Source organism: Phaseolus vulgaris, chromosome 3, assembly GCF_051622355.1.
Source record: "Phaseolus vulgaris cultivar YP4 chromosome 3, ASM5162235v1, whole genome shotgun sequence".
In the NCBI taxonomy this organism is placed as follows: Eukaryota; Viridiplantae; Streptophyta; class Magnoliopsida; order Fabales; family Fabaceae; genus Phaseolus; species Phaseolus vulgaris.
Genome location: NC_143500.1, coordinates 11,045,560 through 11,071,303, shown reverse-complemented (window position 1 = coordinate 11,071,303; position 25,744 = coordinate 11,045,560). Strand labels below are relative to the sequence as shown.

Genomic DNA, 25,744 nt, shown 5'->3' with positions numbered 1-25,744 from the left:
CCTGTAAAATATTTCATTGGAAGTTTATTTTTAAATTTGTCATTAGCTTCTGGATTATATAATTCGGAAGTCTTTTTTCATATGCATGATTAATTTTCAGATTACATAATCTGAAAATCTTTTTTAGCTTTCGGATTATGTAATCCAAAAGTCTTTTTTCAAATACGTGTTCGGATTACATAATCCATAAGCTATTTTATGGGAATGACACAAGAAGAATAAAAATGTATTTTCATGTTTTGTATGGAAGTGGCATAAGAACATATGGAGGTGCAGGAAGAAACAATTCAGTAAATACAGAGAATACATAGATAAAAGCAATAGATCTTAATAATAAGAGTATAATTTTGTACACAAAAATGTGTAAATACAACATGTCTTTGCCGATGAAGTGAAAATAATTATTGTTTGATTTGGTTATAATAGGTTTTGGGTTAGGTGAAATGGCAAGAGTGAAAATAGAGGAAAGGAAGAAGTTGTTCTACAAAGGCGGTGGTCTAAGTCACCATATGTGATATGTGATATAGCAATTATAATCTTCAAAGAATCAGATTATGGAAATGTTTTTCTTCATGTCAGCTGCTAATGCCACCATTAGCAAATTAGGGTTAGCCTCTCTTATTTTGAAATTGCTCATAATGCTAACTTTCTCTTTTAGGTATTCAGCCTTCATAGGTAAAAAAATAAATTAGCATCTACAGAAGCATGACTATAAAAGAATGAGATATGAAAAGAGGATAGAAGAGGAAGGGAAAAAGACTCTATGACACCCTAAATAGTAGAACACTCTCATTTGACACTTCTAAAATTAATATAATAATATTTTATATTAAATATAAACTAAATATAATTAAAATATTAATTTAATGAATTGTTAAGCGTGTGTTTTTACAATAGGAAAACCTAAAAGATCAAGAAAAGATAAAATGTACATGTGATTTCAATTGACCACCAACTCTCCCTTTTCCCAAGCAATAAAAAAAATATGATTGTTTGAATTAAGGTAAATAGAGTAAAAAGTGTAAGAAAAATTTATGAAAATTTAATAGTGATATGATACGTGTGATTGAAATAGTATTTTTTAAAATGAAAAATGTAAGATCCTTGTATTTAAAAATTGTTGAAACAAAAATTTGATTAATTTATTTGTAGATTATAATTATTTATGATTAAAAAAATTAGTTTTAGTAATTAAAATGTTAATTCTGATAATTAAAATATTATTTTCAATACTGTCTTATAGCTAACTTTAGAAAAAATATAATTTATATAAAATATTTTGAATATAAATTATGTAAAAATCGATTATCTTTAAAATAGAGACAACAACAATGTTATCTGATCGGCTTCACTCATCATTTTCATGCTTCGAGTTGATACCATCTACTTTAGTTCTTCGGCTAGTTTTTCTCGATCCCACGGTGGGCGCCAATTGTTCCTGTTAGGGAGATGAGACCTAGAGCTGGCTTCGTCTTCTTCCCTTCCATCAGTTGGTCAGTCCACACTTCGACTTACTCATTTAGTCTTTCTACTGCTCCTTTAGGTCTCGGTTGCTTGGTCTCCTAGAGAATGCGGAATGGGGGTACCTGTAGAAGACACTCCGACACTCAAGTCAGCAGAAGACGTTCGGTACTCGGATATATATAATAATTAATAATATATCTTTTTCTTAAAATATATGTCATTTATATTATTTTAACAAACTTACTTAGGACCTTGCTTCAAGCTGTAGTAGATAATTTAATTTTACTCACCTTAACTGAACGGTAATAAACCGACAGTGTCAATTCGTGCAGCTAGATGTGAACACATCGGTCGGCCATCATATGGGCAAGGAGTGGGATTGGCCGTTCTATACCAGTATAGGTAATTATACCTATAAATTACGTCTCATATCTATCATAAATAAGTATATTATAATATAATATTATTTTTAATCATCAATAATTTTCATAAAAAATAATTTAAAATAAAAGGAAAATACTCCAGCGTGAATTTAGAAGCTTCAACCGAGAATTCAAGTATTCGCCATAGTACAACGTGTGCAGTTCTGGAACGCCACTGCAGCATTGCGGAATATGAAGTTGACGGTTCTGTAAACGTCGCATTCGTGTCCTAGTTTCCGATGACGTTGCAGCGGTATACCACTGTGTGCTCTTCTCCAACACGGAATGATGAAACCTCAACCACTAGCAGCGATGGCAGTATGGAACATCACATTTGTTTTTGTTAAAACCGTCCTCTTTAGTAATTCAAATTTAATTAATTTTTAAGTTTCTGTTTTAAATTTTTAAATGCATCTTATTTTTATTTTATTTTACATTATATATTTATACTGACTCATTGAATTTGTGTGATAATAAATTATTTTCTTTCTTCTCTAATTCTCTTATTTTCTCAACTTTACGTTTTAACCATAAATCTTTCGGTTTTCTAAATCCCCTCCTTTAAATTCTCCTCTTCGTGATCATTTTTAAACTTTCGCTATATTAGTTGTTCTTGACTGAGTCGTGCACTGTTCATTTTACCCGGACACGTTATCAGATTAGAGGGTGTGTAGTCACTTTTAAAAAATTTAATTTTGTTATAATTATTTTATTTTAGATTTATTTACTTGGTTATAGTTATTGATATATTTTTTAATAATAAAAGTGTAAAAATAATAAAATTTAATCAAATTTTAATAATAATAAAAAGTTTAATGTTTAACAAAATAAAGTAAATATCAATAATACTTCAATGATGTATAAATAAATTAATGTAAATAAATTTTTATATAAAAAATTGATTATTATCCATTTTAATTCCAATAGCACAATATTACTCTTTAAAAGTGTAAAAAATAAAGAAAGGCATCGCCCGCCCTGCCTGTGGTCCGCTAGTAACTCATCGGACTGACGAGTTTGGCGGGACATACCAATATGAATTGGCGGTTCAAAAAGTTAACCCACCCGACCTAATTGTTGGCAGTCCGTTTTGCCATACCTAACCATGCAATCTCGACAATCAAATCAAGAGAACAAGCTAATGAATCCTCTTATCGACGCATGCTCTATGAAGCATAGACACGGGACACTCACAAAAATATACAATTAAATTGAAAATTAGTTAAGGGATACTGCTATTTATATATATAAATAAAGGTTAAATATATTTTTGTCTATGTACACGAAATTAGTTTTTGTCATTAGTCCAAACTTTAAACCTCATGAGTACTTATAATAAGAAAACTATTGGAATGAGTTCTTACCAATGTTTTAAATTATAAAGTATAAGGATTTGGACTCTTGGGTAGAGAAAATATTAAAACAATAGGATGAATATGTAGAAGAACAATTATGGTAATAAAGATAATATTGAATAAGATATCTAGTACCTGAAGAATGAGTGGTAGCATGTTTTGAGAAAAATAAAATAATGTGATAATCCTTCAAACATCTTAACTTTTTGATTAGGATGATAAGAAACTCTAATTGATTAAGGTTGTACATGGTGATTTTTATATTTTGGGTAACTATTATTTGAGTGGGATGAATTATTATAATTTAGTATTATTACTAGATGATGAAATAGGTTCAGAAATAGAAAGGACAATATCTCTAATTGTAGGGATAATAATGTCATTATCACAAAAAGTAGGAAATGTAGGCATAATTTTAGATGGATAACTTTATCTAAAATGTAATTAGTTCTATTCTTATGAAATGGAAAACAAGTTAAGGAAAAGTGATATTACGTTACACAAAAATATTTTTTTTATCCATATAAAAAATAGTAAAACATTTTACTCCATCTTTATAACCAAGAAAAAACTCAGTTTCTTGCTTTATGACTTAACTTTGTCTTTTTAACATTATTAGTCATGGCAAAATCTGAGCAACCAAAATCTTTATACGAGAAAGATCTAGGATAACATTGTAAATCATTTGATATGATGATTTATTATGTAAAAAAAGAGTAAGGGTTCTATTTATTAAAAGTACAAAATGCTTGACAACATATGACCATAGACAAAGAGGCAATTGAGATTGAAAAATGAATGCACAAATGATATTCAAAATATATTGATGCTTTCTCTCAATGATACCATTTTGTTGTGGTGTTTCCGCAAAACTAATTTGATAAACTATCTATGTTCTATTAAAAAAAAAATTAGTCATTAGGAACTCATGGCCATTATCACTTATCAACACTTTCAAATGAGCACTAAACTTATTTTCAATCATATTAATAAATGTTTCCAAATGTTTATGTGTTTCAGCTTTAATTTTCATTAAATATATCCATGTATATCTAGTAAAATCATATATAAGTGTTATGAAATATTTGTATCCTTCAATAGAAATATGATTCCATGGACTTCATATGTCTAGATGTAGTAAATTTGAGAAGTGATTTAATTTAGTAGAACTAGAAGAAAAAGCTAACCTCTTTTGTTTTTTCATAATGACATATATCACAAGGTTCAATAGAACTATTTGAAACATCTAAATAATATGAAGACAAAGTTTTCAACTTATCATAACAAGTGTCATATTCTAAAATACCAAAGTTTTGCATTATTAGTATCTATACAAGTTTTATTAATATTGTTAACCTTGTTATGAATAGAAGAAACTTTACAAGTTTTAATTCAATCATCCCATTTTTGTTCTTTTTTTTACGAATGATGGATACTTGAAGTACTTAATTGATTAAGATTGTGTAATCTCTCAGTTGTATTAATCACTCTCCGTGGTTGCATTTGAACAATGAAATAGATGAAAGAGTGAAAAGTGTTAAGCAATTATGATTTGTGGTCAATTTTGGAACAGAAATAAAAAAGGATGTGCCTATAAAACATCAATTAGAGTGAGAGAATGAAAAAACTAAACCTACCCATTTGATTAACACTTAATTGATTTTTGTTAAACAAAGAAACCAATATAGGAGAAATATTATGAATAGAGTAGAAAAGATTTTCATTATAACATATTCACATCCACAATATGGTTATCTTTGCAAAAAAAAAAAATATATACAAATTTGTAAACTATTGCCTCTTCCTCTAAAACCAAGACTTCTTTCTTCCTCTTCCATTTCTTCCTTCGAAGCTTTATTAATAATTCAAAAAGTTATGTTGAGTAGTCATAACATTCACTAGCATCTTGTTGTTGTCATTGTTATTGGTAAGAAGTGTGTTCCAAACTCTCATTCTCATTGAGCAATAAGAGAAAACACATGTGTGATTAATGACGTTGAATCCATCAACATAATTTGGGATCGCACTTTACTATTATGTTCATTGATCGTGTAAGAATCTTGTAACATAACTTGTGGTTTGATAGGTTCTAGCACAAGTAACAATGCACAATTACAAGGATTTATGTAAGAACATTAAGGAAATGGTTTAAACATCTCTAATTCCACTCCAAAAGTCTTTAGTCTTATGAAATATTCCAATACAATCATATTTCATTGCTTCAATCCATAAATCTATTCTTGCAAAGTTGCAATGCAAAAATTTGTTACAAACATCATTCAATACATCAACCACTAGATCCATCCAGAGAACATATTTAATAATAGGAATTGTCATTGCACTACAAAGCCAAGAAACCACCATTTGATTACTACAATGTCATGTTTCGTACATATTATCTCCATTAGGTGGATAAGGAAGACTTTCATCAATAAATTGCAGTTTACTCTTCAATCTAAGTGATTTGCATAGATCTTGCTCACTCGTGATAACTTTTCTCTGTTAACAGAAGTAATAAGGATTTGATGAATTTGTAAGGTGATTTAGGTTTTTATTTGTAATCATTGATGAATGTTAGAGATCCCACATCGACTAGAGATGAGGACATTTCATTGTATATAAGTTGGTGTAAACCTCAACCTCATGAGCCGATTTTATGGGGTTGAGTTAGGCTTAAAGTTCACTTCTTAATATGGTATAAGAGTCATTTTGATCCTGTCCTAGCGAGTGTTTGTTGGGCCTATCGTGTCATCCGCTATAGGACCATTATCAGACCACCCATAATATGAAAAGAGAAAAAGAAATCCAAGAGAGGAAAAGTGAGTTGAGAGAAAATGAATCTCATCACTAAAAATAATAAAATCTCATTCTTGAATATGTTGCTACAAAAATATATTAAAAAAAGAAAAAAAAATAGTTACAACTAAACAAACTAATCAAAAAAAGTCAACTAAAAAAATTTGTTTCAAAATCACTTAAGATAAGTGGGATTTTCGACCTTATTGTCTAACAAGTGTAGAGATATATTTATAAACCTAAAAACACTTAATATACATCCTTATTTAAAGGTAAAGAGTCTTGCCTAACAAAGTAAAACAAAATAGTATTCTCGATTTAAGAATGATCAAGACTTTATACCCGTCCCAAATCAATAATTCTCCATGTCTTACTATCTTGAAGATTGCATTTTTTTTAATACCAAAACTCGAACATATCCAACCTCCTCTACTCAGCCAATAGCCTATGAACGAGACTTGTTATCTCTGACGACCAATAGTAAACTAATGATTTTAACTGGTGCAAAATTTAAAAAGGTACTTCGAATATAAATATGGAAATATTATTAACCTGACAACGGTCCATACAGCTCAAGTAAAAATACAAACTTATTAAGAACTAGCTTTAGATATAATATATGGTACGGAAAAAGAAGACCATTTAAATTTTTCTTGATTTACTTTATTCTATGTTTATACAGTTTAAATTATTCCTTAAATTTTTTATATATCACATGTATTAAATCTATAAAGCCAATTTTGGTAATCCGCAGGTTTAAATCTTGAACTTGCAGAAGCTGGCACGGGCATGTTTGAAACGCCATATTGCACGGGGATGAATAAAGTTGAGGTAGGTGGCTTTAGAAGATATGGATGATAGAAGTCTACATTTGTGGTCTGGTCTGGACAACATACAGTTTTCCATCCTTGATGACACCTTCAATGTCCTGAGGAGAGCCATACAACCCTTCAATTTCATTTCCTGCACGGGCAATGCTTGACAAGATTGTCCGGCGAAAACTACCATCAAGCATCAGTTGGTCTGATGAGTAATCAAGCACCACCTTCTCCTCTTCATCCATTGGCACACTGTTCAGAAAGGAAATTCAGTAAACTGATGTGAGAAAGCATGAAATGGAATTGGAAAATAATTAATTCAGAGTTCACAGGACAAATGTAATCTCCCAAATATCAATGCACGTAATCCTAAGGGTTGGCATTATTTATGAAAACAGAAAGGCCCCGAAAATGAGATACATTTATCAGTTTAGCCAATTACACATATCATTTGCTACGCCAGGCAAGCTATGCAAAACTAGATAAATTCCATGTTCAATTCAAAATGACTTGTATATCTTGGATATAATTCTTGCCGCAATTTCATATTGATTACAAGGGGGAAACAGTTAAAATGATTGGCATCGCATTAAGATAATAAAACATGCGGATACAATTCAATGCCATCATTTTATTAGTCATGACCCTGTTTCATAGAAGAAATTAAAAAGGTAAATAAACTAAGTTATTCTAAAAGTTCAATTTTTTTAATCAGGAAAAAGATTAATTTTCCCTTATGTCCAAGCTAAATTTAATAGACAAGGAAGGTTAATCATTTTACTTTCTTATAGAAGTTAATCCAAACGAAGTTTATGTAGAAGATGATCATCGATGAAGAGTTGTCAAAGTTTACCTGTCATAAAGACCTGCACCCGCATAACCTTCTAGATCTTCACCATTAGAATCAGATCGAAAAATAATTGACTGTCTTATAAACAGGCCGACAGGTTTGCTAGGATAACCCAAGACCTAAGGAAGCCCAAAAAAGTTAGCAAAATTCAAAGATCATATGTCCATTAATGATGTTCTTATATTTGACATAGTCTACGAAAGAATGATAACTAGGGCATTAACCATACGAAATACTACAAAAAAAAACGATATTGAAGAAGTACCTGAGGAGAGTTCAAATCACTCTTTTTGCAGATAAAACTCAAAGCACGACCAGGATAAGCTCCAACCAGTGTTTCTCCAAGTCCCTTTACCACCTATATCGAAAGAGTACCGCAGTTATAATAGCTTCTTTCCCTTAAATGAGCAGAAGAATAGGGGGAAACATAACATCATTACACATACCTCAGCATATATTTCTGACGAATCCCCAGAGGACGGATTAGTTGTGTGGATGACAAAAGCATAATCAGCATTTACCACTTCCTGAACAAGGACAGCCATGGAAAGATATTCGTGGTCGAGTTTCACTTTTCTTGTGCTGAAGTATGCCCTTTCATTCCACTTGGAGCCCCACACCTTTTGTGAATCAAACAAATAAATAATCTTGATTCATGACCACTAAAATAGTATTATACACAGGTATGATGAAGGTTTTTTCACTAAAATTCGAGATAAGTTAGATACATAACATGGATATTTTGGAAAATATTTATTTTGACTGTCTATTGCTAACATGTCCAGGTGCAACAACTTCAGAGATTTTAGAAAAATAGAGGAACGAGGAAAATCAGTGGACAGTAGATTGTGAATAAAATTGCAAGAGAAAAGGAAATCAAAGATACAAACTTACATGAACTTAAACTTCAAGTTTTTAACCCATACAATACAATGCATCATATTAAGAATTTCTATATCTTAAATATCCAGGAGCCAATAAATTCATGATTGAGAAAAAAAAATCATGAAAAATAACGTTAAATGGTTAAGGGGAAAAGCATAAAACATATGATTTCCAGAAGGCATCATTTGAAGAGTATGTGATATGAGATGAAGAAAAAATAACTTAAATATTGGCCTCCAATAACATCTCCTGAAAAATATTTCAAATTCATTTTGACCATAGTGAAAATGGCAGTGGGCAGTGACCAAATACACAAGAAAAAAAAATCCCTCGCATATCGAACCTAGTTCATGCAAACAAGAAGAGAAGTCTTAACCTTTTTTATAGCCTTCCAAGCTTGTTCCCATCGCTGTTCACCTTCATCACCCGGCCAAGGCATTCCAGAACTCTTCATTTTACTTTTCAACTCCTCAACCTGAATATAGTTAATGTATAAATCAAATCACGCCACTAGTTTCTATATTCAGAGTAGTGTCTCTTTTAATACTAAACGCAACAATAAGACTAAAGATAAATAAATGTTTATTGTATCATGTTAAAGTTAAGCCGCACTAAAAGAAACATACCAACTGGGGTGGTGCATTCAATTGTAAAACTGTTTCGCGAATCTCTTTGAGAACACTGAAGTCCCCCTCAATTAGCTTCTTTTTCAAAATATTGACCCTCTCAGCCACTGCCTGTTAGTTAATATGCAGTCCAATATTTTATTAGACTACAGGAAAGACTTGAATAAAGTAAATGAAAAATGAGATAAGCCATAGATGTCAACCATGCAGTTAAACAATCTTTGAGATTAATCCTATGGACTACTATGCTTTAGTATAAAACTTTTTTTTAATAAAAGCTTTCATGTTAGGTATCACTATGCAACTTAACATCTCAGTTATGCTGAGACCTCAAGTAACAACAATCATTTGTCATCACATGAAAAAAAAAATATTATTCTTTAGTATAAGACTTTGCTCTGCCATAACCTCGACTTTACTCCAAGGTTATAAACAACCACTAACTGCAGCATGAAGCGGGGAAAATCCATTTTTTAAAGGGTAGAGCACTTGAAATGTATTAAGAAAAGTTCAGTTACCATAAATTGAAATGAAAAATGAATTTAGCACCTTAAAGTTCACATTCAAATATATGCACCTACTAAGATTTAGGAGTTACTAATTTTTTTGTATACAAATTGACAACTGCCATGGATCAAATACAATAGGTTTAGCAATTTAAAAAGCCAGAATCAGAAGCAATGCGTGTGTATTCCAAAACCCAATTCAGATTATTAAAAAATCCCACTAATTGATATACATGGAAAAGCCACGATACCCACAAAATACGAGCTGCACAGGTCATTAAGCAACATGAAAACATATGGGCAAAAAGATAATATATAGAACCTGATTTGATTTATCAGAAAGAACATGTTCAAAAACTCCAAATGGTATGGCAACTGAGGTGGGAATTCCAATCCAAGAAGCTACTTTCCCCTTTAAATAAGTGATATTACGAGATTTAGCTCCAACCTGGGAACATAACCTTAAGCAAGTTATTCTGAAGGAAATATGTATTAGAAAAATGCATATGTATACTGACACATGTGGTGCATTTTGAAACCTAACCATTTCACCAGTGAATTCTTCGGATGAGACAGCATATCTACCACTAAACTTCTTTCTCACCAGAGATATGGGTGACACTGAACCAACATCTTTCAGGTGACTTGATTTGTCATCAATAAACTCTCCCTCCTCGACCTGACTGTAAGAAATGCCACAAAATAAAGTAAAATCGTATAAGAAAGGAAATAAAACACAGCAATTCAGGTTGAGCATTAGGAGGTGAGGTGAATATTTTAACACAGGCATTTAAACATCTTTAGGACTTTAATCTAAAGCAGAAACAATGTTACCTATAAACTACATCGGCAGATGTAGGCTTTAAGCGCAAAAGCTTTCCTCTACTTTCTTGGAGGTTAGCAAGAATATTGGGATCAAAGCATGTAGCAAAACACACCTGGAAAACTCAAAACTTCAGTATTTGACAGCCATTGTATATCAAAATCTTCTCAGCAATAAATATCTTATTATAAGGATGGTAAATACAACAATAACCTTATCCCACTTGATGAAATCAACTACATGCTCACAACTCGTTGTGCTTGTTTAAAAAAACAAAAGATAAATATAACTATTTTTTATTTTATGTCTTCGATTAATAGACATTGCACTCTGTAACAGGTTAGCTGATGAACCATGTCAAGTTTTTTAATCAAATCTTCAAAATTGGTCAAGTCTAAATTTGCACTTCATATCAATTCTGGTAGAAACCTAAGCCACAAGAGAAAAGATGGGTAAAATGACTGAAATAAGAAAGGATTAGTGAACTCTCTTTCACTACCCAGATGCTAAGACTTCATATAGAAGGAATTCTCTGCCCAAGACTATAGCCAAAAATTGCTAACAACATTCAGACTCTCCCATTCTATCCCTCCTCAATTGATCTAATAACTGGGTCTCACAATGTGAATATCCTCATTAGCCTAGTAAGGAGTAACTGACTCCCTATAACGCGAATACAAATTCCAGAACTTTCCCAATCAGCAAGTTCTCCTGGTCTTTCACATTTTGACCTTTTATGTATACACCTTCCAAATCCTGGGCCTTTGATCCAACTGTACTTGAATTTCCCAGAAAACCCTTTTGTTTACATTATCAACTCTAACAATATCACCGAATTTCAATGATTGGATGCTGAGTTTAATGATAATCAAATTTTGAATCAGCTGAGAAGGAAGGGAAATTTTTTTCAATATAAATACTGTTGTTGGAGTATGTTAATTTACTGAGGGAGCATACACTAAAATGTCATCATAGTTAAAGAGTGACTTCAATGCTATTTGACTATGGATACACTGATCTAGTGTCAAATTAAACATGAAACACAGGTCCATGATTTAATAATAGGAGCCTTAAATATAAGCAAAATAGTCTGCCTATCCAAAGCATGATGATACCTTGCTATTTCTTGCTCGAACAGAAACATGAGATAGGACATCAGGCATATCTGGTGTCAGGACTGCAACAGTACCATCTGGAATTTCTTCCTCTCCTTTTACACTCTTGGCTATCAAAATTGTAGGTCGCTCGTATGATTTGTTTTGAACAGAAAGCAACTCATCTACAACCTCAACATATCCAACAGTTTCGACTGGGCTAATAACTTGCCAGCTGTTTGAGACAATTATAATTGGATTAGAAGGTTATAATTATCCAAACAGAATGATGATGTATGGTCTAGCATGTTGACTATATTATATTGAAGATGAAATCATGAACAAGCATGATCAATTCAACCTTCCAAGATTAGCGGTCTTTCGGAGCACAGGATCCAGTCGATTTAGAAGAGTAGATAAAGAGGCAGCAGATCCAGCACGGATAATTTCTTCAGTAAATATTTCCACCTGCATCAGGAGATTTTCAAGAGACAAACAAAGGGAAAAAGAAAGATAGAAAACAAAACAAACCAAAAAATACATACGGCCCATTGGTCCACACCAAGCAGTGATCCAAGGTATTCTGCCGATGGTTGCAGAATTTCCTGGTATAATTGAGCCTTGTTTGTGAGTGCAAGGCGGGTTCTGTCAAGAACTGATTTAGCATACAATGCCCAATGAGTATCATTACTCTTGCACTTGGTTAAGGCAAGATCCCATCCCTTCAAAAGAAAACAAAGAAATATTAATGGATATTTTCCTTTGTCTAAATAAATAGAGCAAGAACATCTAAAGACCCAAGACACTATTTAGCATCAATAAACTGGAACAGCATCTGTGGTTTTCTTGTATTGTTATGAGACTTTATACTCAGATTTAAGAAGCTTAATTTAACACAAAACAAACTCAATCCTCAAATTAATGGGGAATGAGTATTTAAAAACTAATGTTGTTGAAAGAACTTCCCACATGGTTTGACCACATTACTGTAAATTATAATCCATAAGAACAGTGGAATTGACCAAGATAAAAATTAATAATAATTGGACAATTAACAACTGCAAGAGCATGTTTGGGAAAGATTAATTTTAAATATTTCAGTTCTTTTTGGGATAAAAACGTATTTGCAATTTCAACTGTATGCTATTTAAGGATAACAGCTGACATTTGTAAAAAAATCCAAAGAAAAACTGATTTTATGAATATGATAAATTGTCACATGATTATTTTCCAACAATGTTTTTCCATTTCAGCTTCATAGACATATTTTATTCTCATATCAACATGAAATAAATTATCTTAAAACCAGTTCTAAGTCAACTTACACAAATAAAAATTATTTTGATTATTATAAATTATACATATAATTGATTTTTGAATTAATTTAATTTTCTCAGTTATTGCAAAACATCCTAAATAACGAGGTCATGAGATGAATTTGCATTTTTATACTAATAACTGCTACTTTTCCGCTGCAATTAAATTCAATTTGCATTTAAAACAACATTTTAAAGCAGTGCACAACCCAAGTCTTTGTTGTTAGTGAAAACATTTTCAGATGATATACCACATGTACCGGCTTTAAAGCCTGGGTCTGTATTTTGAAATAACCCAGCTAGTGAGTACGAAACAAAAATGGACAAATCGCTATACCTTCAAACAGTAGATAAGATCTTCATTGTCATCCGATGAAAGTGAAAGATTTTCAAGAACCAAGCAAATGAAGTACATTATTTTCTGCAAAAGTCCATAAAGAAGTGTAACAGAATTTGATTTAAAATAATATGTATCAACATAAAATTCAGTAAGCAGCATTTTAAAACAATTAGACCCCCAAAACGGGGAAGGGAATTACCTCAGGTGCAGCATTGTTTAATTCCTCGTAACCCCTTTCCACTGCTGTTCTAACGGTAGAATCAAGAGCAACATCCAAAAATAAAAGATCTTTCAGACGACTTTGGGATTTACCGAGTGATGGGTGGAGTTCTTCACGAGCCTCAAGCAATCCCTATTGAAAAGAAACAAACATATATTAATAGGAATGGTGCTTTGTATTTCACTTAACATCAAATCAATATCAAATTCACATTCTTCATTAATTACGCATTCTCACTTTTTCCTTTTCTCATACACAGATTATATAATTTCATTATAAAAAAAAGATTATTGATTATATTAAGGTAGCATATACCTCAAGAAGTGGTTCAACATTCTTATCTTCAACGTGCTCCATGACAAACTCAAGTAATCCCTGTTTGTGGTAGATCAAATAAATATTTGTTATATTTCAGAAGACATAACAGCATCACAAACTGATTTATGAAGAATTAATAAACATTACTTGAAAACCAGCAGGCAAACCCGGCACTGGATTTATCTGCACCCCTACCATGAAGCCCTGACCCTGAGGAACAATTAAGTGTAAATTAATTGCATGAAAATCTTGAGATACAAAAAAAAAGACAATGCCCTGGGAGACCAAGATCTTATCTGTCTTGTTACCTCGGATTTATAGCCCATACAATTTGAAATAGCAGATTCAAGATCAGCTCCTGAATGAACTGCCTGCATATGATGTAATCAAACCAAAATCATCATACGACAAATATAATCCACAAGGTAAGCCCAATATGTCAAGGGTACTATATACTATGGTGGGAAACACAGGAATGGACAATTTTCTAAGACCGTCAAAGAGGTAACTAAAGGTGGAACAAATCTTCAAATCAGTAGCAGTAGTATGTTTAATACAGAATGAGAGGTAGAAGCCCAATGAACCTTGCCCTCCCACTTGCAGCTTATCATTGGCAACAACAAACAAACCATATCCCAAAAAAAATTGAACATCAATTCATTTACTTATTCTATCTACAAAGAGATAGCAACTTTTATACCATGATCATTCCCAATTTATATGCGCACCCATATTAGCACAACAACAAGAATTATAACAAAAAAAATCTGAATAGAAGCCAAGAGAATTTTCAACTAATGTGCATTCACTAGCTGAGAAAAAAGTAACACATAATTAAGAGCGCATATATAAATACAACCTTCAAAGTCCTCATGTAGTTTCCCAGATCTCGCAGAAGACCTTCCTTCTGATCTCTCCTAAAATTTGGTTCAGAATGAATGGCTCGATCATAGCTCAGAAGCCGTTCTTTTGTTATTCCATTGTCATTCAATGTTTTCCAGTAAACGCCAGTATCAAAGTCATTTTTTATATAATCAATTAGTGCCTGGAGAGAAATCAAACAATAAAGATAAGGAAGACAAGGCAAACCATAAGGAATTACAAAGAGAACAACAACAACTACATTACCTGACAGATCACAACATCATCAGGGCTAGTATTATTGTGTAACTTCTGGTGCCATTCCTCCATCATTCCACCTTTGCAATCATTATTTCTCTGCAATAGAAATTTTGCGTAAGATTAATGCATATGCAGACAGGAGGGAAATAGGGAGAGCAAATAAAAATCAAATATACCTGAATAACAAGGATTTCATCCCGAATCCTTTGTCCGACATCTCCTTCACCTCCACGACCAACAGTAGACAAGATCATCCTCACAATTTCTCTATACTGTGGATAACTTGCATAAACATCCTGGAGCAAGTCTGTAAGCCTATCCTGTGCTTTACTTATCTCACTAATCCAATCAGTAACCAATACTTACTATCAGAAGACGACCAAGCATATAAACAGGAAAAACATAATCATAAACTATATAGCAAATGAATTAGACTGTTTACTAAAGAAAGACAATAAACTGGCCAAATCTAATGCAGAAAGTTAATATTGTTATTCATAGTCTTTGTTTTCCATAAGGGTTAATATTATTCATTATAGAGAGAAGTGCATAAATCAAGTAATGATAAACATTTCATAAGGAAGCCTACCGTGGTTTCACATTGTAATTTTTGTTCCATATGAGCTGCCTTGTAGCCATGAATCTCATCCACACCAAAATCCCCGCAAGACCCAGTCGACCAGCACTTTTGGCTTCATCAATCAAGTTCGATGCAATGTTAAATCTGAAGGGGAAAAAAGGATGAGTGACCGGCTCAGAACCAATGTAACAAACTAACATCCTAATAAATATTTTGCATTTGTTCAGTCAAATGCATCATGGTTTGTTTTGAAAAAGGGAAATTAAAAAAGGAAGATTGCTAGCTTTACACACACTATTCAACACATCCATATTATTAAGTGAAATTTATGTTTGTTTCGCTATTTAGTGGAACCTACATGAATTTAACCTACTAGTAGTATATTGAGAAGAGTGTGCCAGAAAGAATGTTGTTAAAACTTCTCTAAGTAAAAAGTTATTGTCTTCTAGTGTCAATAAGCAATGATATACATAAATCAACCCCAAAAAAGACTAAGCCTTTGACAGGGAACTTAAAACTATGAACAGACAACAAATGAAAACAAACGAAAAAAATTCAATCAGAGAAAAACAGAAAGGGGAGAAAATCTAGTTCTGTTCAAATCAAAATCCAGTAAAGAAACATAGGTGCTTCCTTTGTTTTGTAAATGCCTGATCATTTCTTTTCATGTATTTCATTAATATTGAGAAGAATTATCTTAGAGTTGTTCTGAAGTTAAAAGAAGGGGGAAAACAAAGGTAAGATAGTAGGTAAGCTTATATTTAGCAGAATATACAGACGTCCTAGTTTTGTTTACAAAAGAGGCGTGTGATATCCCAAGCCCAAGTGAGTATATCGATGAACATCCATTAAGTGGTCAGGGAATAAAGGTGCCAATAAGTATAAGTAGAAATTACAAAATAAACCCCGAACAAGCAAAATTTAAATATTAGTCCAAGAAATGTTAAAAAGTAATCGTCAGGACAATTTATCATCCTACAATTAATAACTTTTTCTACGTATTTATGACACCACAAAAAAATCATTTAGGGACTAGACTGTCAATCATTCACCACTACTTCCATGTAACAAACCGGTAACGCAGTCTCTTCTGACTCTATACCTTTGATATTGGCTAACTGATATTTTACAACACACATCAAAAGTTGATGACATTAATTTGGAGCTGCACTCTGAAATTGAAATCTATGATACTAATTTTTTAGAAAATAACCCCCATTCAAAAGCCTTAGGTGAAAGTAGTGATAAGATGAACCAAATATATAGTCTTTTCACTTACAAAATATATAAATAAATTCCAAACACTGTCAGAAAATTACCTACTTATCCATTAAAATCTCATTGCATATAAATGGTATCAAATTAATAATTATATAACCAAAAATGCTACAAATGTCTTAGTCATACATATCTTACACCTATACTGTCATATAAATCAACCTAAAGTACCCTGTGAGGAATTCAAGTGTGGAGTCAGGAATCCCACATTAAGCGGAGAGGAGTGAGGTGAGCAATATATAAGGAGAAAGACCTACAAACCTAATGCCTTAAAGTTTTGAGTTGGTGGTGGTGTCAGGTTTCTTATATATGGGTTGGCTCATGGCTTGAGACTCATCGGATCCACATCTCCATGTTTCGTACCGACTAAGGCACTGAGGGAAGTTCTTTGAAGAAAACTATTGCTTCAATGTGGGTAAAACTTGAGTCATTGTATATGACTAAATCTTTGGCACACAGACTATATGAGGCAAAAGTTGTATGACCAAGTCAAGAACAATGATGGAGTAGCTACTGAATTTCAACAAGATTCTAAAAAACCTAGAGAACATTGAGGTGAAACTTGAGGATGAGGATAAAGCTTTACTTGTTAACACCTTGCCTAAGACGTATGAACATTTTAAAGATGTTTTGTCGTTCGAGAAGGAGCAGACCATTACTCTTGAGGAGGTGCAAACCTCAATAAGGGCTAAGGAGTTTCAAAAGTTTCAAGAGTCTAAGGGAGAGGATAATGGGTTGAGTTTGGACATGTTGAAGTCGAAAGGAAAGAAAGAAAAGGAGTTTAAGGGAAAGAAGTCAAAGCTATAATTGTCAGACAATCTGGCAGATGTTAAGTGCTACAACTGTCACAAGAAAGGTCCCTTCAAGTCGAGTTGTCCACAGAAAAAGAGAAATGAGAAAGGCAAGAAATCTCATTTCAAGAAGGAATTTGTTGATGTTGTAGCGTCTAATAGCTACGAGTCTGCAAGGATGTTAGCAACGTTTGTATTTGATACACAAAGGAGCAAGGTTATGGACTCAAGATGCACTTATCAAATGTGTCCAGTGAAAGTGTTCTTTAAGATCTTGGAACTTAACAAAGGTGGAGTAGTCCTTCTTGGGAAGGATAAAACTTGTAAGTTACAAGGCATTAGATCTATCAGATTAAAGATGTTTGATAATTAGGAGATCTTGTTACAAGAAATGAGGTATGTTACAGAGCTCGAGAAATCTTGTCAATTAGTATGTGTAATCAAATTGGTTTAACAATCAAGATTAAATAAGGTGTGATAAAGATTCTAAGGGGGGTGTCTACAGTTGCTAAAGGGGGAGAAAAAGAATGGCGTGTACATATTAGACAGTTCAACAATGATCATGCATGTGTCTATGGCTAGTTAGACAATGAAGGATTAGGAGAAGTTGTGGCATCTGAGATTGGAAAACATCAGTGGGAAAAAGGTTTGGTAGAGCTGGAGAAGCAGAACCTGTTAAGAGATGATAGGATGGAAGGGCTGAAGTTTTGTGATTATTGTGTACTAGGAAAGTCTCATATATTGAAGTTTGAGACTAGTAAACATGTGTCCAGTAGACCCTTTAAGTATGCTCATGCATACTTGTGGTATTCAACAAGAGAACAGACTGATGCTAGAGGGTCTTATTTCCTCACTATTCAAGGAGGATGCTAGAGGGTCTTATTTCCTCACTATTCAAGGAGGGTGTAGATCTATATCTTGAAAAATAAGACTAATACTTTTAAGATGATTAAGGAGTGGTACACCATGGTAAGTAATCAGCAGGGGACCAAACTTAAAACTACTCAAGACAGACAACGAATTGGAATTTGTTTCAGGGGAATTTAATGACTTTTGCAAGGTAGAAGGTGTAAAGAGGCATAAGACAGTTGTAGGTACAACAAAGCAGAATGGGTTGGCTAAGAGGATGAACCAAGGATGAGATGTATACTGCTAGGAGCTAGATTGCCTATGGTCTTTTGAGGAGGAGTTGAAAACATTGAGTACATGATAAACAAGAGTCTATAGTCAACTTTAAATTGCAAAACTCCTATGGAAGTATGGAGTGGAAAGCCAACAGATTATGAGAATTTACGGGTGTTTCACACCATGGCATTTGTACATGTCAAGAAGGACAAACTTGAAAAAGGGCTGAGAGGTGTATCTTTATTGGATACATAGAAGGTGTGGAAGGATATGTCACTTAATACCTTAAGGTTTTGGGTTGGAGATGGTGTCAAGTCTGTTATATAGGGGTTAACTCATGGCTCGAGACTCATTGGATCCACATCTCCCAAGTTAGATACTGAGTCTCTTCGATATGTCCACTTGAGGAACCTAACTACCCAGTCAATCGCATCCAATCCAATCAAAATAAAGTTATCTCACTTAAACCACATGTTCTTCTACCTTTCATCATTTGAAAGATGTCTAGCACTTCCAACATAGCAATTCTATAATATTAATATGGTTCACAATATAACACATCTAAGATTAATCCTTCATGGATATAAAAAAATAACATAAAATGTATAAATAGTATTTTCAAGAAGCCAACACTCAAATAAACCTTTGATATTACATGCTCTAACACAAAAAAATAGTATATCACATTGGTAGCTGGTGACAAGAAGCTCAAATTGCCGTTAAGAATACAACTAGAGGTGGAGGACCCTTAGTCAGTCTATAAGTCACATGCTTTGCCATAATAGTACTAGCAAATAAGCTTTTCCCAAGATCCCATACAAAACCCTGTTTCTAGTTTCAAATGACAGATAACAATAATTCAATATAGTAAAAGTTTTTAAGGGGTTACTGACCGATGCATGAAGGACTTTTGTGCCTCACTTTCCTGTTCTGCTATTTTATCCAGCAAGAACTTGGCTGTACCTTTGCTATCACCAAAATCCTTTTAATTGAAAAAAAATATATATATTGTTGATCATGATAATATGGTTGTGACATAGGCCAATATAACTGTAGAAAGAGCAAATACAAACACAATTTCAGGAAGTGTAACCTTTCGTATCTGCTTTTTCCCAGCAAATTCAATATAAAAATTTGATCCATTGTTCTTTATCCATTTTCCTTCGGATAAAATGACAAACGGTATTCCTTTAAAAGTATCATCATCAACCTCTATATCCAAGGACTGGACCTGAAAAGTAAATGGATGTTATTAAAGTTTTAGATTCAAATCCCAAAGGTCTAAAGACTGAAAATACTTCGGATTGATATTGTAGACACCTCAAAAGAAGGATGAGACAAAGAACCAGCTTTGAAAGGTGTTTCAGCAGCCTCATTCATAGTAACAGATCCAGGGGGCAGAGAATTTCCAGGTGGTAACTAAGATTGCCAATGAGTTTTATGTAAATAAATTGCCTTAAAAAATATGATGAAACAGACAGCAATTTTAACAGCCAGGTGAACCTTAATCTGGTATATAGTATACACACTCACCAACCACTCTTCAGATGTTCTAGATAAGGCCCAGTGAAGTGTAAGAGGTTTTTTCGAGTTTGTAGCCAGGTGAACCTTAATCTTACCAGCATCCTTGGTAACGAGTACCTTAAAGATATAAAGACTATCAAAATTGGATGGCCAATAAAAGACCCACTAGCACAAAACATCAATTTGACAAAATTATCTCACCAAAAGATCATTATCATCAAGCTTGTATATTGTCTTGTTCAAAACAGGACCGCTTTCATTTTCTTCCCTCTCCTTGGCATAATGTTCAATTACTGTCAAGGACTTTGGAACATCTATAAATTGTTCAACTATATTTTCATCAACAATTCTGTTGATAATCTGCCTCAAATCTCGGTTTTTCCTCTGTATTCTTTCAGCACGGAAGTATGTTTTTGTTTTCAACTGCTTGGCAACTTTAGTTTGTACTTCTCCTTTGATAATCTTCTTCCGTATCTCATCCAAAGAAGCACCCTTCTCAAGCTCCGCTGACAACTCTTTTCTTGCTTCCTCAAATTCCATCTGACAATTAAGCAGCGAGTGCCAAAAAGTTCTGTTAGATAAAATGAATTATAATTTTTACTGTCTAGGTAATTAATATTCAACAGAAAAGTAGAAAATAGAGAGGATGTCACGAAGTTACAAGTTGTTGTTCCTGAGAGTAGTTAGGCTTCCCAGCTTTTTCCCAACGAATATAAGATTGAATCTGTACAAGTTCATCAGGGATAGTCTTTGTTTCAGAAACAGAAGGCTCCTTTACTTCAGCAGCTTTAGTATTCTTAGTTAACCTTGCACGAAGATCTTGAACAGAAGTACCCCTAGATACTTCCTCCAGTAGTTCCTGCCGAGCTGCTTCATATTCCACCTAACATAGTTGAGGAGGAAATTATATACTAATCATGTATGTGAAGGAAAAATGTAGTCCTGTCGAGAGCAGTAAAATATAACAGGCTAATGTTGAATTCTAGCAACAGTAGAAGGCTGTCATAAAATCCATTTTCCATATAATGTTAGATAATCTACAAATGGGCTATACAGAACAAATTGCGACCATAAACTTACAAACCAAAAGGAAGGATTCATAATTATCATTCATTTTATGAAAACACAGGAATCAAATTTGCATAGAAGATCTAACTCCCAGAGCCTATTGTACAAGGGACTTTTGCTTTTAACTTTCCCCCATATAACCCCACTTTATGGCAGAATAACCACCACTAACAAAATGGTCATTATGTCCTATGTCCTAACAACTGGCTAATCATTACAAAACCAAATGATCAATTTAATAAACAATATTTTAACACAGTAATTAATCTTTTTAGAGTGGTTAACATGTTATAATAGAGCATGGATATCCAAATAATAATAAAACATCTTGTAAGCAAAAGTGTTCTTCTTCCAAGAGACACTATATAGTGTTGTGAGGTGCCTATACAACAGGCACAAGAAAATAATCTTAGTTATATATCATGTTAGAGAAGAGATGATGCTTTTGGAAGTTTATTCTCAATCACAAGTGAAAGCATACTCTTTGTTCTGAATAATATTTCATGGAAGCTAAAGACAAAAACCAGAGAGTGTGTCATAGTAACCCAATGTGATAGAATCAACTTAAATGAGGATTAGGAGTGGGAATATCAATAAACCCGGACAATACATGAGCATAGAATTAATAGGAGATAGCAAAGACTAATCTTTTTCAGAGATTGTTATGGCAAGCATAATCAAGAACGTTTACCACGGATACATTCAGAAGAATATTCTTCAAAGGAAAAGAAGACAATTAATATAACAAAATTGGAGCAAAACAAACTAAACGGAGAACTAGGGAATTATAAAAAGAATCAGCTGAAAGGAACAAAGTGGGCAGCAAACTTCAAAAATTTGCAGCTAAATGCAGACACTAAAGACCATTTCATTACTGACCTTCTCTTGCTCTGGAGTGTACATCTGCTTACCCTTTCGTTCCCACCTAAGATATGCTTGAATCTGAACAAGGTCTTCAGGAACTGAAACTTCTTGAGATAGCTTATTTTTTACTGGTAACTTAATGTGAAAGTTCTCACCGTTATTTTTAAACCTACGTTTAGAAAAAAAGCAAAAATAACTATGTTTAGGTTTACCATGAAACTATTATTCTACAAAGGCGATAAAAAAACAGGATTATGAAACGCACCACTTATTTTTAGCCTCATCAAGTATGAGGAACTCAATGGATTGTGCTGCAGGATCGTGAATTTCTATTCTAAGGAAGGATTCCGAGTCAGCCTAATAAGAGAAAAGCAAGAGAAAATTAGTCAAACGATATGCAAATCTATATTTAAATATGTCTAGTTCACATTCCGAGAAAACTTCATTTTTATTTTGCAGTTAATGTTGAAAACTTACTTTCATGAAAGGAGTTCTAAGAGCTTTGTTCTTGTAAACTTTAGTTCCTTCTGGGCGACGAGAAGGAAGTACCCACTTCCTGAAAATAAAATAAATAAACGGGGGGAAATAAATCTCCTTCAAATTACAGGAAATCTTAATGACTATTATTAACTCACCCAAACACACCCAAACACACCCAAACACAAGTAGATATCAAAATAACTTAACAAAACTAGTACAGAACATCATACCCTGGCTGATCACACACAACTCCCCAATGTAAAAGCAGAGAGCCACTACTATATGAAACTTTAATATCTACTTGTGTTGCAGCTCCTGGTTGTGCAGAACTAACACTAACCTGCTCCATTGAATACCACCATCATTAACTAATAATACTTTACTAAAATCTCACGTTTATCATTCATAAACACAATTCAATATTATGGGCCACCTGAATACCTGCAACTCAATATTTCCACCAAGGATGAACCTCCCAGAAAGCTGCTCGATGGCCAAAAATGTAGTCAACAAAACACTCAAATTCCAGTTAATACAAACAGACAAGAAAAGGAACACATTGAATATTATTGATTAAATTTTATATGCTCACAAACACGCGTAATGTTAATTTGTACCCAAATTAACCATTACATATACAAGCTACTGTGTCATGTCATGTCATCATGTATAAGAATTCAATCCAATGCATCAAGAAAATTAACGCAATTTCTCAACGTTCTGCTTTCAGCATTTCCATTAAAGTTACTGTTTATTTATAATTACAGTTTTTACAAGCTGCATTCAAGGTTACATACCAGACCTCCAGTAATTTTTTTCTCAGCAGCATTAAATAATTTAAATAATAATAATAATAAAAAGAAGAGACTTCAGGAGTTACTCTTCCCTATAAACCTGTACGTTTTCTTAATTTAACATTTAACCGCTAATTTAACAAAATGAATCCTTTATATTTTTTGTTTTTAATATAATTTCATTCCTAAAAAATGAAAAGCGTAAAGTGTAAGAACTATTTTAGAATAATTTGTTCTCCCTTCAATAATTAATAATAATAATAATAATAATAATATAATTATAATAATATAATTATAGTAATAATAATAATAATAAATAAATGATGATGATGATGATATTATAATAATGATCGGATTGAAACGACGTGATAATGTTATGGTGATTGGAGCAGACCTCGGAAGCCGGATTAGTGGTTAACACAGCGCGTGGAATAGCGTCGACATGGCGGTGCTTCCCCATGGCTAGTTTGCATTTCCTCACACACAGCCTGTTCCCGCGAAAACTTGTACGAAGCCCGAGATTCTTCTTTCCTTTGTTCACACTCACCGCAAAGGAACTTACCTTACTTTGATGCTCCGCAACCGTTTGCGTTTGACAAAGCACCGTTTGGTGGAAGATACTTTGGCTCATCTTCCCGGATCCACTCCTTATTATTCCTCTACACAAATCCAAGGAAAACATTAACATGCGTCAATCGCAAACCACGAGACTTGCTGAAATCCACAATGAGCAAAAGTTGCGATGCCAAACGACGAATAAATAGGACCGAGAGAAGAGCCAAATTGAAAGAAAACGGAGAAAGAAAAGAAACCTTCGTCTTCTTCAATCGGTGGAAGGTGAAAGTGGTGAGGCTCAGGCTCGAGAAGAGTGTGAGATTGGAATCACGTAAAATTAGAAAATCTTCATTGTGATGAGAGAGATAGAGAGAGCTTGGAAGCGTGTGTATGGTATCGGTTGGTTCACTTGGAACGTTGAGAGAGGTAATATCAAGGGGGGTGGACACGTGGCAAGGTGATATTGGAGGGGGTTGGGGCTAGAGAAGTTGTCACGTGCTTCATCGCATGATGGCACAGTCTCTAGTCTCTGTGAGACAAACCCGTGGGGCCCGTGGGACCCGTGGGACCCGTGAGAGCCGATACTTTCTCTTTATGATATTCATAACCTTTTCCTTTCTTATTTGCCTCTGCTTTTGGATTTAATGTCAATAATACCATGATTCTCCCCAATGAAAGTGCGAATCGCACGGTGTGAATTGTCCGCATTGCATCGAGATTTCTGGAAATCATGGGAGAGGAATTCCAAATGAAGTAAGCCACTTGTTTGTTGAAGAAACGAATTTCTGTATGATCATTACAACTTTATTGTATTTTACTATTATTGAAGTTACTCTTAGTTCCCATTGGTTTAATCAGCGGGAATTTGTGAGACATATAATGTTCACACAACTGGCACCAATATACCACGCAAGGACTGCACAAGGTTAGAACTTTTTCAATTCTTTTTTTTTTCTTGTCTAATAAATTAAACTCTTTTTAGAAACTAGATTTATCGCGTATATTGTTTATGTGATACGTGTAAGCGACATAGGCAAGTAAACTAAGATGTTGCATTGCTGTTCCTTGAAAAGATGATACGTTGAGCCACTTGCCGGGCTGCGTTTAGAGACGTTAGCCATTTTTTTTATAGAGACTTCAAATTTTATATTAATCTTCTAATTTTTTTAACTGCAAAATCATTTTTTCAAAAATTATAACCAGGAAAATTTAATATACGACATTAATTTCACTTTTAATGAGTGGTTTATTTAATATATCTTATAGCATTGTTAATTTTATATAACATTGAGTAATTTTAATTGTGAAAAATAGTTATTGGTAGTAATAGTTGCAGATAATCTTAATAATATATTATAAAAAAAGACATGTTTTTAAAATTAATATAATCCTTTGATATATATAGTCTAACATTTTTATTGCCTTTAATATGTGTCTAACATTTTCATTGCTGTGTTGTTTTTCTTTCATAACTTTTTCAATATTTCCAGTTCCGAAAATAAATCACCATCAACATTATAATGTTCACTTTATATGAAGTTCTAGTTTAAAGGGTTAATCGTGTAATCTTAATTGTGAATTTTTTTCTTAAATTATTCGAGTTTTAACGTGTTATTATTGTGTAAATAAATAAAAAACTTATGTACTTGTGATTCTTTTTCGTAGACGAGATCTTAAGACGGTTGTTATTTTTCATTTAGTGATTTTCTTATCACCTAAATCTCATACCA

General features: G+C 33.1%; 1 protein-coding gene across 2 annotated transcripts; it reads right to left on the bottom strand.

Annotated features, from left to right (window-relative positions):
* Positions 1-6,559: 6,559 nt before the first annotated feature.
* On the bottom strand, positions 6,560-24,448 carry SEX1 (Pyruvate phosphate dikinase, PEP/pyruvate binding domain-containing protein). 2 transcript variants are annotated; one of them, XM_068606769.1, is made up of 34 exons: positions 24,272-24,448; positions 23,854-24,118; positions 23,107-23,148; positions 22,896-23,005; positions 22,663-22,741; positions 22,451-22,542; positions 22,201-22,354; positions 20,915-21,136; positions 20,455-20,793; positions 20,263-20,370; positions 20,050-20,148; positions 19,823-19,960; positions 19,623-19,711; positions 15,545-15,679; positions 15,132-15,294; positions 14,962-15,051; positions 14,693-14,878; positions 14,142-14,204; positions 13,981-14,043; positions 13,831-13,890; positions 13,495-13,647; positions 13,293-13,376; positions 12,185-12,361; positions 12,001-12,107; positions 11,661-11,874; positions 10,557-10,660; positions 10,267-10,405; positions 10,045-10,170; positions 9,217-9,327; positions 8,967-9,065; positions 8,152-8,325; positions 7,971-8,063; positions 7,709-7,824; positions 6,560-7,107 (listed from the first exon to the last, which is right to left on the bottom strand). In XM_068606769.1, exons 2-34 carry the CDS (start codon positions 24,088-24,090, stop codon positions 6,903-6,905), a joined length of 4,371 nt encoding a protein of 1,456 aa, XP_068462870.1. In that variant the 5' UTR covers positions 24,091-24,118; positions 24,272-24,448; the 3' UTR covers positions 6,560-6,902. The 2 variants fall into 2 exon arrangements, with proteins under 2 accessions (XP_068462870.1, XP_068462871.1); XM_068606770.2 differs by lacking the exon at positions 24,272-24,448 and having other exon boundaries at positions 23,854-24,147.
* Positions 24,449-25,744: the final 1,296 nt, after the last annotated feature.